At 39.0% G+C, this 19,635-nt stretch overlaps 1 protein-coding gene across 2 annotated transcripts in view; it reads left to right on the plus strand.

Moving 5' to 3' along the window:
* Nucleotides 1-17,895, plus strand: part of AGXT2 (alanine--glyoxylate aminotransferase 2) — a 56,681-nt gene extending 38,786 nt beyond the window's left edge. For both annotated transcript variants that reach the window (XM_043978861.1, XM_043978862.1), the window contains 7 exons: nt 3,345-3,445; nt 4,798-4,890; nt 6,239-6,371; nt 7,280-7,359; nt 10,461-10,610; nt 16,374-16,472; nt 17,566-17,895. In XM_043978861.1, coding sequence (XP_043834796.1) covers nt 3,345-3,445; nt 4,798-4,890; nt 6,239-6,371; nt 7,280-7,359; nt 10,461-10,610; nt 16,374-16,472; nt 17,566-17,682 — 773 coding nt within the window. In that variant the 3' untranslated portion in view covers nt 17,683-17,895. The remainder of the gene's footprint in view (nt 1-3,344; nt 3,446-4,797; nt 4,891-6,238; nt 6,372-7,279; nt 7,360-10,460; nt 10,611-16,373; nt 16,473-17,565) is intronic.
* Nucleotides 17,896-19,635: the final 1,740 nt, after the last annotated feature.

Consider the following 19,635-nt stretch of genomic DNA (forward strand, 5'->3'; position numbering starts at 1 on the left):
CAGCTATCTCCTAGATGAAACCAAAACTGAATACACCTAGGAATGTGGTAGATAAATTCCACAGGTTACAAGTCAAAAAATCCTGAGGGAAAAAAATAAAACCAGAAAGAAATAGTTCAAGTACCAAGGATTGACAGAATCATACAAGACTATGACTCAACTAGAAATCAAGAAAAGAAAATCTTGAAATACAATATTTCAAAAGGATAAAATTTTTAAAACAAGAAAAATTTACATAGCAAAATGAGTTTATTTTAACAGCCATATGAAAAATTTTCTTGATCACTATTGATTGGAGAAATGCAAATTAAAACAAATATGAGGTACTGCCTCACACCTATTAAATTGGCTATTAGGACAAAATGTTGAAGGGTATGTAGAAAAATTGAGACACTAATATACTATTGGAGTTATGAACTGATTTAACTATTATGTAGAGAAATTTAGAACTATGCCAAAAGGTCTATGAAATCATGCATATCTTTTTGATCTAGCAATACCACTACTAGATTTGTATCCAAAAAGAGATAAAAAACAAAAAAAAAGGAAAAGGACCTATATGTACAAAAATATTTATAGCAGCTCTTTTTGTAGCATCAAAGAATTGGAAATTGATCAGATGCCTATCAATTGGGGATTGGTTGAAGACATTGTGGTATATGTTTGTGATGGAATATTATTGTGCTGTAAGAAATGACAAGCTAGATGGTCTCAAAAAACCTGGAAAGTCTTACATGAACTGATGCAAAATGAAATGAGTAGAACCAGGAGAACAGTGTACACAGTAACAGCAATAGTGTAAGATGATAATTGTGAATGACACCTATTCTCAGCAATACAGCAATCCAAGACAACTCTGAAGTTCTCAGGATGAAAAAATGCTATCCACCCCCAGAGAAAGAACTGATGGAGTCTAAATACAAATCAAAGCATACTTCTTTAAGTTTTATTTTTATTGGACTTTTATTTTGGTCTGTTTTCTTTTACAACATGACTAATATGGAAATCTGTTTTGCATCACTACACATATATGACCTATATCAAATTTCTTGCCTTCTTAATGAAGAAGGTGAGGAGTGAGGGAAAGATTTTGGAACTTAATTTTAAGTTGAAAATTGTTTTTACATGTAATTGGGAGGAAAACAAAATAAGCAAAATACTAAAGAAAAAAAGAAACATAAAGATTCACACAGACTTTTTTGGGGGGTGAGGCAATTGGGGTGAGGTGACTTGCCCAGGGTCACACAGCTAGTAAGTTTCAAGTGTCTGAGGCCAGATTTGAACACAGGTCCTCCTGACTTCAAGGCCAGTGCTCTATCCATTATGCCACCTAGCTGCTCCCACACAGACTTTTAAAAAGCAGTAGGAGAAGAATTTATTATGCCTTAGAAGAATTAAAAAGTCATAACTGAGGGGCAGCTAGGTGGCACAATGGATAAAAAACCGGCCCTGGATTCAGGAGGACCTGAGTTCAAATCTGACCTCAGATACTTGACACTTACTAGCTGTGTGACCCCTGGGCAAGTCACTTAACCCCCATTGCCCCGCCAAAAAAAAAAGAAAAAAAAGAAAAAAAAGTCATGATTGAAAATCATGTTTTCTGTCAAGGCAACAATGAAAATAAATGTATTTTAAAGAGATACACAGGAAAATTCCATTATTCCTTAAAAATATATAGTGAAATATCAGTTCTCAATGTATGTGCACTAAAGAGCATAACATCTAAATACTTAAAGTAGAGATAAAGAGGAATAAAAATCTGTATCTCTAATGAAGGTCAATGGAAAGTATTGAACAAAATATTAGCAAGGAAACTATGGTAACTTAGCAAAAAGAATATAGATGATTAACAGACTAGAGGCAGAAGACCCAGGTTCAAGTCTTTCCTTTCATTATTGCTCCCTGTGTGACCTTGAGCAAGGTTTAATCTCCATGAACCTCAGTTTCCTTTACTTAAAATTATCAGTTTGGATTAGATGGATTCTGAGGTTTCTTTCATCTCTATAATTATAATCCCCTTCTTTCTTCCTCATTTACACCATGACTACAGAATTATCTCAATACTAGGAAAATTGTAACTACAATGCTCTATATTAATAATGAAAAAACAATTTTTAAATTACATAATTGTATAATATTCAAAAAAGCTTTTGACTGGATAAACACCTCTTTATGTTAACAATATTAAAAATAATAAGAATAAATGTATTGTTCCTTATTGTGGCAAAAATTATGTATTTAAAACCAAGAGTTAACATTATTTGTAATGGAAAATGTGTTAGAAGTACTTTCAATAAGAGCAAGGGTAGGCAATGATGTTCATTGTCACCATTATTATTTGATGTAGCTCAAGAAGTGGAAATGTAGGGAAGAAACAAAATTACCATGTTTTACAAATAATAGGAGAGTTAAGAAATGATGAAAGTGACAGATTTCAAGAAATCTAGGAAGACTTATATGAACTGATAACAGAGTGATGAGACAATCATTTATATGACCAGAGTAAGACAAAGGAAAGCAACTGTACATCACTTAAGAATACACAGCACACTCTTAACAAATGCTAATTGATTTATAACTGATCGATACAATGACCTATCAAGACTCCCAAAGACTGATTATGAAGCAGGTGCCTAATCTTTTGTCAGAGAAATGGTAAACTGAAGATACAAAATGAGACACATATTTTCAGATGTGACCAATGTATGCATTTATTTGCTTGAATGTACTTGTTAAATAGGGGCTTTTATTTTGGAAGGAGGGTGATTGGAAGTGCTGTAGAATGGTAGACATATGATATAAAAAAGAAGAAAAGAAATAAAAGAACATCCATGTACTATTAAAAGTATGCAGACGAGAAGGAATTTCAGAAGGTGACACAAACTTTTCAGAGTTGGTACTGTTGTGTTAAATTTAGTACATGCTTTTCACAAACAAGCTATACATAATAGAGATTATTTCATATACATTTTCATGTACAATTCTCTTTTTTCTAATCTTCTTTATCTATGGACATATTGAGGTTTGTCAAAACTTTTCAAGTTCATAATTTTTTTTAAAAGATCATATGTTGGGGCAGCTAGGTGGCGCAGTGGATAGAGCACCGGCCCTGGAGTCAGGAGTACCTGAGTTCAAATCCAGCCTCAGACACTTAACACTTACTAGCTGTGTGACCCTAGGCAAGTCACTTAACCCCAATTGCCTCACTAAAAAAATAATTAAAAAAAAAAAAGATCATATGTTATAGGCAAGTTGCTACACCAAGCAAATTGGGGGTCCTTGACAATTGCCATTTCTTAAATGCTATTCTCTCATCCCAAAATATTTCTGTCTTAACCATGCAGGTTGCTGCAAAGCCAATAGCCAATACATTGAAGAGTTCAAAAATACTCTGCACACTGCGGTAGCCAAAGAAATTGCAGGCTTTTTTGCAGAGCCTATTCAGGTGGGTATTTCTGTTTATTGAACTCAATGGGAAATTACACCAAAATTAATGTATCCCTCTTCCAGAATACCCAAGTAGATTGACAAGTGATGCCTACCATAACCTCTCTTCCTAAACACCATGTGTCATCAACTCTCCTTGGAAAATTATATAATCATAGTTACACAAGGAATATTCCAAGGTTGGATAGTTCATTTCCCTGAGTTTAGACAGGACCAAACCTGAACAATTTCTGACTGATGGGTAGATGCTATTTTTTAAGTATTCTGTTGGAGGAAATTTCAGTTCTACCTGGATTGGTCACTTAACAACATTAATTTCAACAGATTCTTTCCTGACTTTCTGGACTTTGTGTCTTCTCTTTTCTCACCTGAGAGATAAGCAATTCTACTCCCTCTCAACAAAGTGCCTCATGCCTATTGTAAGGAATTAATTGTGATTTGGGATTTTTATAACCCTATCTTTGCTTCATTATGGTCAGACTGAAAAAAATGTAAGTTTGGAAAACCTAAGAGAAGATGGGTGTGTACTTTGGGAGATAATTGAACAAACAAGAGGAACTCTGACCACAGGACACATTTATTTAAACTAAGTAATTAAGCCTCCCCTGGTGGCTCCCCCATGCCCACATGGACCTGGCCAGATTATAATGGGCACAGCCCATGTGGGTGTGCTGAGCCAATTGGAGACTCAGCATGACTAAGAACCGCCCCTTCCCATGGGAGAGACAGTTAAAGGCAGTTAGAGGAAGAGGGAGAGGGGGAGTTTTTCCGGAGGAGAGTGTTCTGAAAGAAACGAGGAAGGAAGGTAGGAATAGTTAGAGGAGCTGCTGGTGTTTAACCTCCAGACAAAAACAGAAGAGACTACGAAGCTAATTCTCCTTAGAGCTGAAGATTTCGAGTGGTGGTGTTTGTGTTTTTGAGGCAAAGCTAGCTCTTTGGAGCTGGCTGGGCTGGAGGCAGGTTCAGGGTGCCTCGGGCCTTTTTACTCCAGAGATTTATACATTGTTCCTAGCTCTATTAACCTCACTTGTGTTTTTAATTTGTTCCCACTAATAAAACCTGTTTTGTGTTTTTGAAAGAGGATGTTAATTTCTTTTCTTACACCAATATTAAAGCAAGCCACCCAATTAACTCTTCCCATACACTGGCCCTTACACTATAAATGGTTTCATTTTGAGGGATGTCTCAAAGTCTTCCACAGATAACTTTGTGGGGGGTTTTTTAATCTTTGCTATTATTGTTGTTGTTATTTACCATTATTATTACAAACACCACGTATTTGTGTAGGGATTTATGTTTTCAAAGTTCTTGCTCACCTCTAAACAGTTTCCTTCATTTGGCTTCCTTCAGGGTGTCAATGGCGTGGTTCAGTACCCCAAGGGATTTCTGAAGGAAGCCTTCCAGCTGGTGAGAGACAGGGGTGGTGTGTGCATTGCCGATGAAGTAAGTACCCATGCAAAGTGCTCAGTATCCTCTGTGAATACTAAAACCCAGGCCTATATTAAAGATTGGAAATGTATAGCAAGAATTTTAAAGTATGACACTAAAAGAATGAGATTGGCTTTTTTGATTAGTTTATTTTTTTCCCAGATAGAGGTGATGCATCCAAATGGAGTCTGTTCTGCATAGTGATCACCTTAGAATTGTAGACACCCAGGGACAGCTATGTGGCACAGTGGATAAAGCATCAGCCCTGGATTCAGGAGGACCTGAGTTCAAATTCAGCCTCAGACACTTGACACTAGCTGTGTGACCCTGGGCAAGTCACTTAACCCCAATTGCCTCACACACAAAAAAATCATGGACACCCTATAGCAGTGCTGCCATCAATATTTGATACTGATATGGGAAGCTAGTTGGCTCAGTGGATAGAGAACCAGGCCTGGAGTCAGAAAAATTCATCTTCCTGAGTTCAAATCTGGCCTGAGACACTTACTAGCCATATGACCCTGCGCAAGTCACTTAACCCTGCTTGATTCAGTTTCCTCATGTATAAAATGAGCTGGAGAAGGAAATAGCAAACCACTCCAGCACCTTTGTCAAGAAAACCCCAAACAGGGTCATGAAGAGTCAAGAACAACTGAAAACGACTAAATAACAAGAGGATTTTTTTAAGCTTTGGGAATTAGATGGTTCCCCCGCCCACAGGAAGAATGGCTTCCAACCATTTAAGACTCAATTGAGTTCACTGAAGTGAATGGGTCCCCTCTGCTGAAACATCATTTGGCTAAATGTTAGGCTATCACCTCATCCTTGCATTACCTGCTCAAATGCAGTGGGCTCTACATCATCTCTTTAGTGGATTGTCCAAGACACATCAGCTTCCCACTCCCATTCCTTCCCTTTCATGCTACCTACTCAACTACCCTGTGTGACCGTGGGCAAGTCATTTAACCACAATTGCCTTAAATATCCGGGGCCATCTCCAGTGGTCCTGATAATGTATCTTTCCACTGGAGCTAGATTGCTCTGGAGGAGAAAGTGAAGTTGGTGACTTTGCACAGCCCTTCCTTATTTAAATCCAATTCAGTACAAGTCATGGCACCTGTCATGGTCCTCTTCAAGAATGAAGAAAAAACAAGAAGAAGTAGGTGCTTAATAAATATTCACTGAGTTACATTAACTCAAATAGGAACAAATTCAGCATCTAACTCAGAACCCTGCAAACAGTCAGTACTAAATAAATGTTTGATAATGATGATGATGAGATCATACCCATATTAAAAAGTGATTTTTGGAAGACATAATATTTCTCAAAAAAAAAACTGACTTCCAGATTTGTTCTCACCAGGTGCAGACAGGATTTGGCAGGCTGGGCACTCATTTCTGGGGATTCCAAAGTCATGGAATCCTCCCTGATATTGTCACCATGGCCAAGGGGATAGCAAATGGCTTCCCCATGTCAGTAGTTGTAACCTCTCCAGGTAAGACCAAATGCTCAGTTTGTTTCTGTTGCCAAACCTACTGAATTAACTATCTTAAAGCATGCACGTGCTTATCTTTCAGAACAATGAAACATTACAGTTATGTTTCAGGGTCTAAGTAGTGGACATCTTTTCCAAGGGAGAAGGATGTGAGCAAAGGGTGGTCAGACATGATTAATCTGGGGCTCAGCTCACTATCCTTAAGCCTTTGCCCTACCCAGCTAATGGTGTGATTTGTAGAATTAGGAGCAGCACAGAAACACGACCCCAACCACACAGACACCCTAGAGAAATACATACACCATTGGGGTCCTGAAGCATTTTTCTGCAAAGTTCCTTGTACAACAAACAGGTAGTAGTATAACTCTAAAAAGTGTGGTCTCGGGGCAGCTAGGTGACACAGCGATAGAGCACTGGCCCTGAATTCAGGAGGACCTGAGTTCAAATCCAGCCTCAAGACACTTGACACTTACTAGCTGTGTGACCCTGGGCAAGTCACTTAACCCCAATTGCCTCACCAAAAAAAAAAAAGTGTGGTCTGAATCTGACTCCAAGAAATACCCCGAAAATCCATGTATATAAATTGTCTGGTATAGCATTTGTTTCTTTCTCTTATTTGACAAATGGAAGGATTGGGGATGATAGGCACACTCTACCTCTAGTCCCTGGAGATAAGGGAGACAGAGGAGGAAACAAATGGCAATGTCATTGATTTAGGAGGTGTTGGAGTCACTCTTACAATGTCAGGTAAGTGCTGTCTCCTTGTCAGCTATTATATGAGTAAAAAATGTATAATATTACCATCAACACAAAGGAAAATGTGGTCCAGATTTTGTGGTGAGATGCTGGAAGAAAATGGGTGAGACTCTTATATTCTATGCATTAGACTTTTATTTATCTTCCTGTAGAGATCGCCAAGTCCTTTAATCCTTTCAACACGTTTGCGGGAAACCCCCTAGCTGGCGTAATTGGATCTGCTGTACTTGATGTAAGTATCAATAACTAATTCTTTCAGGCACAAAAGTGGGAGGCATCAAAAACAAAAGCAGAACTAGGGGTGGGCAAGGTACAACTACCTAGGGTATAATAGATATGGGGACTCAGTAAGGCAACAAGCATTTATTAAGCATTAATTATGCATTTAATATTGCCAGGTCCTAAGCTAAATGTTGAGGATACAAAGGTAGAACATTCACTGCCACCAAGAAAATTCTGTTCTAATGGAGAACATACACATATATATTACATATAAACATATGTGTGTATATATAGATTATCTATACATAATATATGCAAAATTAATTGAAAGGTGGTTATGAGATGGAGGACACTAGCAGTTAGGAGGTTAGTAGAGGCTTCATGTAAAAGGTAACACTTGAACTGAGTCTTTTCTTTTTTTAAATAGTATTTTTTTCCAATTATGTGTAAAGACAATTTTTACATTAATTTTTAAAATATTGAGTTCCAAATTTTCCCCCTCGCTCACTCCTACCCTCCTCCCTAAGATGGTAAGCAATTTGATATAGGTTATATATCTGCAGTCATATAAGACATATTTCCATATTAGTCATGTTGTGAAAGAAGACACAGACCAAAAGGAAAAAAAACGTGAAAAAATGAAGTTTTAAAAGTGTGCTTCAGTCTGCATTTAGACTCCATCAATTATTTCTCTGCATGTGGAGAACATTTTCCATCATGAATCCTTTGGTATTGTCTTTGATCACTGTATTACTGAGAAGAGCTAGGTCATTCTTAGTTGATCACACAATGTTGAACTATATAGTCACATTCTAACCCATTTCCCTGGGTTATAGTGAGGATGGTGTTGTTGTTCAGTCATGCTGTTCGGTCAATCAATTGTATCTAATTTTTTGTCACCCCATTATGGTGTTTTCTTAGCAAAGATACTGGAGACGTTTGCCATTTCCTTCTCTAAAGGATTAAGGCAAATAGAAGTGAAGTGACTTGCCCAGGATCACACAGCTAGCAAGTATCTGAGGTCACATTTGAACTCAGGTCTTCTTAACTCCAGGGCCAGCACTCTACCTACTGAGCTACCTAGTGAGAATAGCAATTTATAAACCATGAAGCTCTACAAAAATAAAATCATCATCATTATCAATAATAATATGACTAGTACTCGTATTATATGATTCAGGTCCAGCCTTAAAAACATAAAGGTAAAATGTGAAGTTGGAATATAATGATGAATAGAAGCTTGCATGGATGGCTGCAATATATTATTCCATCAACCCTTAGAAAACTCACTTTGGGGACCTAAAGTATTAGAGAAACAATGTCCTAACCAAAGGCTACCCTCAAACAATCCAGACACCCACACACACATATACACCCAGTTGGTAGAAGGCATAACCAGCCATCTCTGTTCTCCTGCTAAAGCTTCATTGGTGGTTTGCTGACCCTATTCTCAATTTTTCACTTTTTTAGTACTGCTCATTCTGCTGTCTATCATCCTTTATCTCTTCTGCCCTTTGTACCCAACCTCCTCAAAAAGGCCATCTACACTAGGTGCCTCCACTTCCCCTCCTCTCACTCTCTTCTTAAACCCTTACAAACCACCTTCTGAATTCATTCCACTAAAACGCCTTTCTCCAAAATTTCCCATGATCTCTTAATTGCCAAATCCAAAGGCCTTTTCTCAATACTTTTTCTTCATCTCTCTGCAGTCTTTGACACTGCTGATTACCCTCTTCTGTTTAAAGCTCTCTCCCCTTTAGGTTTTCAAGACACTACTATCTCCTGGTTCTCCTATCTGATCAATTCTTCTTTTTCTCCTTTGCCAAATCTTCATCCAGATCATGCCCTCCAACCATAGCTGCCCCTCAAAGTTCTGTCCTGTCCTTTTCTCTTCTCCCTCTAGACCACCTTGCTTGTTGATTTCATCAGCTCCCATGGATTTAACTACCATCTCTATGCTGACAATTCTCAAATCAACGTATCCTACCACAAACTCTGTCAACCTTCCATCTAGCATCTCCATCTGCCTTTCAAACATCTCAAACTGGATGTGTGGTAGACTTGCAGACATCCATGTTAAACTAAAAATGTCCAAAGAAAAACTCACTTACCTCTCCCCCTGAACCTTTCCCATCCCCATAACTTTCTCTATTAATGTATAGGGAAACAACATCCTCCCAGTCCCTCAGGTTTGCAATCTAGGTGTCATCCTCAACTTCTCACTATGGCTCACACCCCATATCCAAGCTGTTACCAAGGCCTGTCAACTTCACCTTGGAATCATCTCTCAAATATGCCCCCTTCTCTCCTCTGACATTTCCCCCACCCTAGTACAGGCCCTCATCACCTCACACCTGGATAATTATACCACCCTATTGCCTGCCTCAAGTCTCTCCCCACTTCAATCTATCCTCCATACAATCACTAAAATACCATCTTCTACAGGAAGCTTTTCCCAGTTCCTCCTAAATCTAGTACCCTCCCTCTTTTAATTAGTTTCCATTTATTCTGTAAATAGCTTGTCTGTATATATGTCTTTGTACAATGTCTCCCCCACTAGAATATGAGCTTCCTGAGGGCATGGACTGTCCTTTGCCTCTTTTTGGATCCCCAGTTCTTAGTGTGTGCCACATAGTAGGTGCTTATTAAATGCTGATCTATTGATTGTATCATCAGTGGTTACAGTGCCAAATGAATTAATGAATAAAAGATTTGTTAAGAATTTACTATGGGGGGGGCAGTTAGGTGGCGCAGTGGATAAAGCACCGGTCCTGGATTCAGGAGTACCTGAGTTCAAATCTGGCCTCAGACACTTGACATTAACTAGCTGTGTGACTCTGGGCAAGTCACTTAACCCCCATTGCCCCGCAAAAAAAAAAAAAATTTACCATGGGACAAGTATTTTGCTAAGCACTAGGCATATAAATAGAGAAATAAGAGAGTCTCTACTCTCAAGGACTACACATTCCAATGAGGGAGACAACACGTGTGAAGGTGTGGACCAAAGAAGGAAGACCTAGGGTTAGCATATTTTCTTTTCTAATCCTTTCAATCAGTTTTGATATGTTTCATTCAGTGCTCTATGATGTTTTGTTTTTCTTCCATCACCAGGCAATTAAAGAAGATGGCCTACAAGAAAACAGCCAAGAAATTGGTTCCTATATGTTATTGAAGTTGGCCAAGCTACGGGATGAATTTGAGATAGTTGGAGATGTCCGAGGAAAGGGTCTCATGATAGGAATAGAAATGGTACAAAATCAGGTGGGTCCTAGAAGATTTTTTTTTCCCCTCACAGCAGCAACAGTCATCAATCCATCACAGAAGTGCTGTCTAAAAACCCAGATCCAATTTTCTCCATGAAAGAGTATCCAAGGACAACAAAATTCAGTGGAGCCCATTAGAGATTACCAGGCTGGGTGTAAGAAAATAATAAAACCCAGAATCCCATAGAGCTGAGTGAGAGAACACTGAGCGAACTTGAGGTCATTCTCATTGTGAGAGGTGAAAAGTGGCATCTAAGGAAATTGAAGTGGAAGAATGGGGAGGAAGAAGAGCTCTGCAGGGAGAGGGAAGGCTGCCTAAAATACTGATTTGGGGGGGACTGATTTTTTTCTTCCAATTTCTTCATGTCTAACTCATGCAGTTCACGGTTACATACCTTTATTTTCATCTCTTTGAATTGAACATTTTAGAACTGAACTCGGCATATTCCCTCCTCCGTGAGTCAATTCCCCTTTCTACCTTCCCTGTTTCTGCTAATAGCATCCATTTTCTCCCACTCACCCAAAGGTTAAACCTTGGAATCATCTTATAATTCACTCTCTCCCCCAAATCCAATCAATCACCAATTCCTAGCAATATTTGCTTTTTCCTTTGCACTATCTCCTACATTGATCTCTTCCTTTCCATTTCCACTGACATCAACCTAGTCATTTCAATTTCATTCCCAGGGTCCAGATCCCACCTCTGATATTTGCTGCCTATATGACCACAGGCAAATCAGTTGGCCTCCCTGGGCCTCAGTTTGCTCAGATGTAAAATGGGAGGGTCAGACTGGGTCATCTCTGAGGTCCCTTCAGGCTCAACAACTACAATCATTATCATAGTCTCCTGACTAGTCTTTCCACCTCCTATCTTTCCATCCCCCATGCCAGGCCAGCCTGAATTATGGAAGCAGAGCCATTTTCCTAAAACATTACTTCTAACATGCCATTTGCCTGCCCCAAACCCTTCTGTGATTTCCCTTTTTTTTTTTTTTTTAGTGTTTTTGTTTTTGGTCAGGCTAATTGTAATTTCATCAAAATAGGGGTTTCCTTCTTCATGTGTAAATTCTCTTCGACTACACAGCTGACCAACTTCTCCATATCTTAAAGTCTTAGAGAGGTACCTGGAACTATAACGTATTAAATGATTTACCTATGATCGCTCAACTACTATGTGCCAGATGCAGAAGCAGAACCGGGTTTTCCTGACCCCAAGACTAGGCTTCTATCCACCACACCACACCACACAGACTTTAATTACCTAAAATATTAATCCAAACTCTCAAGCCTGGAATTCAAAGTTCTCCATAATCTGGGACGCCCCCCCCCTCCCAGTCAGGGCAAGTGTAACAAGAGCATGGGATTTAGGGCCAGCAAACCTGGGGTTGGTTATATGCCCTGTTATCTTGGACAAATCATTTAATGTCCCTCATCCCAACTTTCCTCATCTACAAAATGAAGGCATCGAGCTAAATGATCTCCAAAGTCCCTTCCAGTTCTAATTCTCACCCACTAAAACATAGCTCCAATTAGCCACTAACTGAAGCCTTGTACTCTTGCCAAATTGATCTGCTTGATTTTCTCTGACTTTACTTCATAGCTTCCTGTCTCTGCACCTTTGCTTAAACCATTGTCCTGGGGCAACGAGGTGGCGCAGTAAATAAAGCACCAGCCCTGGATTCAGGAGGACATGAATTCAAATCCGCCTTCAGACACTTGACACTGTGTGACCCTGAGCAAGTCACTTAACCCTCATTGCCCCACCAAAAAAAAAAAAATTAAACCACTGTCCCCACCTGGAATGACCACCCCTTTCCCTTCTAGCTAAGCAAATCTTGCCCATTTTTTCAAGGTCTCCTAGCTCAAATCTCACCTTTGCTGTCTTCCTGTCCATAGTGACTTTTGCCTCTTTCAAACACTCCATTGAACTTATTTTCTCTATCACTTCTTTGTCAATGATCATTTACTTTTTGTTTTGTTTTGGTCTGGGTTTTTTGTTGGTGGTGGTGGTTTTTGGTGGGGTTTTGTTGTTGTTGTTGTTGTTGGTTTTTTTGCGGGACAATGAGGGTTAAGTGATTTGCCCAGGGTCACACAGCTAGTAAGTGTCAAGTGTCTAAGGCTGGACTTGAACTCAGGTCTTCCTGAATCCAGGGTTGGTGCTTTATCCACTGTGCCACCTAGCTGCCCCGATCATTTACTTTTTTTTATATTAGTAGATTTCTTTTGAGAAAAAGTCAACATGAGGAAAAAATATGGGATCTGGAGTCAAAACACTTGAATTGGAATTTTGCTACTATTATCTCTATGATCCTATGCCCTATCTAGCAAATTCAATGGGGAACTCCTTGAGGTCAGAGACCAGGAATTATATGGAGAGGAAGAAGGAAGGTTAAGATAACATGAGGCTGGTGGAGCGTCGTGTCTCGTCGGCGTGGGCGGACCATAGCGACGACGCTCTCTGAGGAGGCCCAGTTAGCCCCGTGATTCTGAGCTGCGCGCTGGGCTCAGGATGTGGTGGCTGGCTGTGGGTGCCGGCGGCAGAGGAGTAGAGCAATGGGCGGCCTCAGCGCTCCCCTTGGTGAGGTCGGCAGGAGGATGAGTGCGGCCCGAGAGTCTCACCCTCACGGGGTGAAGCACTCAGCCTCCCCTGACGACATTAGATCTAGCAACTGGGAGGCAGCTGACCTTGGCAATGAAGAGAGAAAACAAAAGTTCTTAAAACTAATGGGAGCTGGAAAGAAAGAACGCACTGGCCCTCTTGTTATAGGAGATCATAGGTCAACATCTCACTTCAGAACAGGGGAAGAAGATAAGAAAATGAATGAAAAACTGGAGTCACAGTATCAGCAGAGTATGGACAGTAAATTATCAGGGAGATATCCGTGACATTGTGGACTTGGCTTCAGTGAGTTAGAGGATCCGGAAGGGGAAAGTGATGCTGCTGGAAATGATGATGACTACGATGATGATTCACCTGACCCGAAAGTCCAGAGGACTCTGAAAGTGATTCTGAGTCTGAGAAGGAGGAATCTGCCGAAGAACTACAAGCTACTGAACAGCCAGAGGAAGTGGAGGACCCCAAAGCTAAGAAGGATGCAAAGAGCAATTACAAAATGATGTTTGTTAAATCCACTGGTTCATTTAAAAAAAAATATATATATATATATATATAACATGAGGCTGGGGGCAGCTAGGTGATGCAGTGGATAGAGCACTGGCCCTGGATTCAGGAGGACCTGAGTTCAAATCCAGCCTCAGATACTTAACACTTACTAGCTGTGTGACCCTGGGCAAGTCACTTAACCCCAATTGCCTCACCAAAAAAAAGAAAAAAAAAAGACAACATGAGGCTTCCCCAATGCCTAAAGAAAGAATAAGAGGCAATACAGAAGAAAGGAAAGAGTTGATAGAGCATCTGGGTCCATATTCCGGCCTGGCTATTGACTAGTTGAGTGACCTTAAGCAAGTCACCTTACATCTCTGGGTCTCAGTTTCCCTACCATGAAATAAGGTAGATGAATTATATGATTTCAAAGATCCTTTTTATGTCTAAATCCTATAAGACAAACTTACCTCACAATTTTGCCTCTTGCTGACCCCAAGAGTGGGAACCATGTTTATACTTCTTTTCTCTATCTTCCACACCCCTAATATAGTCCTGGGAAGATAGTAGGTCTTCATTAAATACTTGATTTATTAAAATAAATTTTAGAATGACAATGAGAGATAAAAGATGGAATGAGATAGAAGTAACAACTAAGGATTCAGAAATTTTAAGGTTTAAAAAAAAGATTTTAAGGTTTATAAAACATTTTATAGATATTATCTAATTTGATCCCCATAATAGCCCTGTGAGGTAGGCACATTTTCCACATTTTGCAGATAATACTCAGAGAAATTAGGTGATTTTTACAGGGTCAAATAGATAGTGTGAACTTTGTTCCTTTGTAGAAAAGTAGCAATATTTATACAACCTACTTACACCTATTTACACAACCTATTTACACCAGGATTATTTTGAGGAAATCAACTTAAAAGCCAAAAACCTTATACAAAATGACCTGTTAAGAATGTGGGGTAAAAAACAATTTTTTAATTAAAAAAAGAATGTGGGATATAATCATTTGGGAAATAGCAAAGCAAATTATGGTGCATTAGTATAATACAATATTACTATACCATATCAAATGATGAAGATGGAGGATTTGGGAAAAGCATAGGAAGATTTTATATGAACTAATTCCGTGAGGTAAGCAGAAATCAGTAAACAATTTATGCAATGACAACAATAATGAAAATGGAAAGAACAGAAAAGAAACTAAATGCTGTGTAACTGCAATCACCAATCTAGATCCTAGAAAAGAGATAAGGAAATGGTCCTTCATTCTTTGCAGAGGTTGGGGACTATGGGTGTATAACATTGCATATACTTCCAACCTCCATAGAGAAGCATTGGTTAGTTTTGAAAGTGCTTCCCCCCTTTCCTCTTTTTTTCATTGTTACAAGGGATGGTTTTCTGGGTAGGGGAGTAAGATGAACATTTCCAGAAACAAAAGGTACCAATATAATTTTCTTAAGTTAAGGTGGGAAGCAAAGGAAAATCAAGTTTCTCATGCTATCTTTATGGAGAAGATGAAGAAATGTGAGCTAGATTTTATTACCGTAAGATGGGTTCAGATCTGGTTGAATAACCTGAAGAGTAGCCATTAATGAGAATGAGTTTTGAACCAGGGATCTGACCTTTGAGCCTTTTTGCATTCTTTTTTTTTCAATATTTTGAGCATTGCGGAAGGTACTGATGGTATGCTTATGAATCTGCAGATGATACAAAGGTGGGAAGTAAAGCTAACAAGTTGGAAGATGGTCAGGAACTGTATGATCTAGACAGGCTAGAATAGTCAGATGAATCTAAGAATGCAAAATTGTTCACCTATACTTGGGTTCAAAAAACCAACCTCATCAGTACAAGATTGGGAAACCCTGGCTAGAAAAAAGTTCATCTGAAAAAGATCTGGGACTTTTTCAACAGACTGCAATCTCATTACAAATCAACAGAGCTGGAGCAGCTAGGTGAGGCACCAGCCCTGGATTCAGAAGGACCTGAGTTCAAATCTAGCTGTGTGACCCTGGGCAAGTCACTTAACCCTCATTGCCCTGTGCCACCCCCCAAAATCAACAAAGCCGATGGCATGAAGAGGGACCCAGGGTCTATAATGAAAGAAACTCTAGTGCTTCTGTACCTTGTCCAGACCACATTAGAACTATTGTGGTCATTTCTGGGTCCCACAGTTTGGAAAGGACATTGATAAAATAGAAAACTTCCAGAAGAGGATAACCAGGATAGTTAGTGGACTGGCTTTCATGTTCTTATTAGGTTCAAAAATTTGCAGATATTTAGTCTGAAGAAAGGAAGATTCAGAGGAGACATAATAGCTTCCTTGAAGTATTCAAATGACTGTTATGTAGAAGAAAGATTCAACTTATTTTATTTAGCCCCAGATGCACTAAAAGTTGCAGAAAGAAAAATTGAGGTTCAATGTAAATAAAAACTTTCAAACAATTAGGGCTGTCCAAAAAATGAAAGAGACTGCCTTTCACCAAGGGAAGACCAGATGAGTCCTTGTATTGTAGAGGGGACTCCTGACCTCTGGTGTCTCTTCCAATTGTGTCAATCACATTTTCTTTAAAATGATGATTTAAACACTTGAACAAAGTGAAGAGTTGTTATTGGTTTTTTTTAAATAAATCAATCTATTTCCAGGACAGCCGCCAGCCTCTTCCTCCTGAAGAAATGAATCTAATCCATGAAGACTGCAAAGACATGGGGCTTATCCTTGGCAGAGGAGGACTTTTTAGTCAGGTATGAAATATCTGAACTGTTCTCATTGAAATGTCCAAGTGTCCAACTACTTGAAATCTAGCCAAATTTTCCAATTCAAAGCAGTGGAAATGTTTATGTACTAAGTGACCTGCCCCTATACTATATATTTTCATAATCAAAAACAAGGCCTAATAAAACTGATTATCATGTCATATTATTGAGTCAGTAGCCATTCACCTCTGGTTAATAATATTCAGATGAAACACAAAGTGGCAATGCACCTTTCCTCCAGCTATGGATTTCTGAGTAAAAGTGAACTGACCCTTCTATAGGGAAGTGCCTTTTTGAGAAAGGAAAATCTTCTGCACCCCACTACCAACAAATTCAAACAACCATCCAAAGAAACAACTAAAATTATTATGTATAGACTTATGCTAAAATTATAATAGTGAGCAAACAATAAATATCTAGTGACTTGATTAATCTAAATTATAGCCAGAACAATTATTGCTACTCTTACTCCAAATTGTGTTTATCCCTATTATCTTTATCCACTCATGTGATGTTGTCAGAGATAATCATTTTAGTTAACTAGCATTTATTAAATAGCAAGTGGCTTCTAGAAAGTATATTCACATATAGAAAGTGGTTTCTAGAAAGGGAGAAAAACAAAACTAGACTCTATAATTCAGAGGGGTCCTTTGCCTGCCTTCCCCAGCAAGAATCTCTCATTCGGATCTTTTCAATGCCACTCTCTCTGCTACTCCAATGTTACATATGCTAGTAAGGTATTCTCTATTCCCCAACTCCATTACATCCAGGAACTTTAAAGGAGTCCACCATGCAGGGCAGAGACTTAAAGATTAGAAAGGACCATCCAGCTACCATTTCTTATTAAAAAAATGACATTTTCCAGAAAGACATTATTCTTCTCTTGTCCTAGTCATGACATTTTTACTAACACATCAAACAGTTTCTAAAATCCTTACAAGACAAAGACAAAGTGAGCTATTGAAGACAAGTAGTTATCACCAGTGAGTAATAGGAATAACATTTTAATGCTTTTAATGCTTTTCCATTGAGCCATATTGATTTCCACACCAATGTAAAGTTTACTCTTTTCTCTCCCCAGACATTCCGAATTGCACCCCCAATGTGCATCACTAAAGAGGAAGCTGATTTCGCAGTGGAAGTACTTCATTCTGCATTGAGCAGACATATGGAAAAGAGGGCTAAAGGAAAGCTTTAAAGAAAAGAAGACTTACAAACCCTCAAGCCCTTTTCATTCATATACAGGGATGAACTTGAGCAGCATTAGGGTTCTCCGATCCACAGATCATACACAAATCTGGGAAGGATGGTTAATCCAGCAGATGACAGACACAGTATCCAAAGAGCTCTCAATGGGGTAAACCGACAAGGTAACATTTAATAGGAATAAATGCAAACACTTCACTTTGAACTTTGATGCTTGCAAAGATTCATGACTTCATGGGCATAGGTACTTCCTCTAGTGATGCAAGTGGCAAATCATCCACACTTCTTCATTCTGTGATTCTTGTCCACATTTTCCTAAAAATCATCCCTGGAAAGTCTACCCCCTCACAATAGAGGTCTTCTTCCACTCATTGTAGTTCTAATCTTACATTTAAAAATTCACTAGCATTTAGTAGAGTTCCTGGCACATAGCAGGCATTTAATAATTATTCACCAACTGATGGCCTGCAGAAGGATAAGATAGTGAACATCTGTCTTAAGATCTGTTCAAATGAAAAAGATTTACGCACTTTAATTTAGCAGAATATTCATTAGTTGTCAGCAGCATAACCTGGAAGCCAGAAAAGCTAATTCAATCTTAGGCTGCATTAATAGAAGCATGGAGTACTGAATCAGTTAAGTCATGGCATAAGGGTCCTACTCTTCTCTGTGTGGACTAGACCCTGAACATCTAGTTCTGGACAGCACAACTTGCTCTGGCTATTCCTGCCTGCAGTGCTTTGCCCTGCAATTCTACCTGTTCAAATTCTACCCCTCAATCAAGGTCCATCCTGAGTTTTACCTTCTCCAGTCTTCTGGACAACTTTCAGGGAACAGTGATCTCTCCTTCTCCTGAGTTCCTGTAACACATAATCTTTGAAGCACATTTTGGCACTCAAAATTTAGGAATTGAACAATCTTTCAAAATCGTGATTTCGAATGTGTGTGTCCTCAGGCAGCTAGGTGGCGCAGTAGATAAAGCACCAGCCCTGGTTTCAGGAGGACCAGAGTTCAAAACCAGTCTCAGACACTTGACACTTACAAGCTGTGTGACCCTTGGCAAGTCACTTAACCCTCATTGCTCCACAAAAACAAATTATGTGTCCTCTAAATATAAGAGCCTTGATAGCAAAGGGGATCAAGTTTACTTCAGTTAGCATAGCACAACAGTAATGAGAAATCCCATTTGTATATTAAGTTTAATGAGTGTAGACCAGCAATTTTATTATTGTCAGAAATGCAGGGCAAAGAGAAGAAGGAAGAACAAAGGGCGTCCACTCCATGTGTCCCTTTTCAGTCTTGCTCCTAAGCTGATTTGCATGGCATTATGGAGAATTCCCCCTTTTTTTTTTTTTTTTTGCTAAGTGGAGTTTGAGCATTATTTCAAGGGGACCAAGGTGAGTGATCCAGGGATCTGATCAAAGTTCAGAGGAATTTTGAATGATAACTCACATAAAAGTTTGGGCTGATATATGCCAAACTCCAGAAGGGAGAAAAATCAGTTTGAAAAAAGACTTTTAAAATGTCTAAAGACTTCTCTATCTAGCTAGATTCATACAACTGCTACAAGGTTTGCATCACAACAGAGTTAAGGATCGCTAACAGCTGAAGACCCACAAATGGTAGCAGCAACAATAGCAGAGAAAGCCATAGGAAAGAAATCAATTTTGATTGATTCATTTGCTGATTGATAACAGCAGAGAGAGCAAAAGAAGAGAAAGAACCTCATCAGGGGTCTCTGGCTCAGCAGAAAAGTACATAAAAGGATCCTGTGAATCCATGAACTGTATCACAATTTTTAAAATATATTTTTGATATTTTTGTTTCAATGTCATTGGTTTCCTTTGCAAGCCAATGAATTTAAAACATTATTTGAGAAGGGATTCATAGGTTTCAGTAGTCCACCAAAGGGGTCCATGATGCCAAAAAAAAAAAAAAGTTAAGA

Source organism: Dromiciops gliroides, chromosome 1 (genome assembly GCF_019393635.1).
Source record: "Dromiciops gliroides isolate mDroGli1 chromosome 1, mDroGli1.pri, whole genome shotgun sequence".
In the NCBI taxonomy this organism is placed as follows: Eukaryota; Metazoa; Chordata; class Mammalia; order Microbiotheria; family Microbiotheriidae; genus Dromiciops; species Dromiciops gliroides.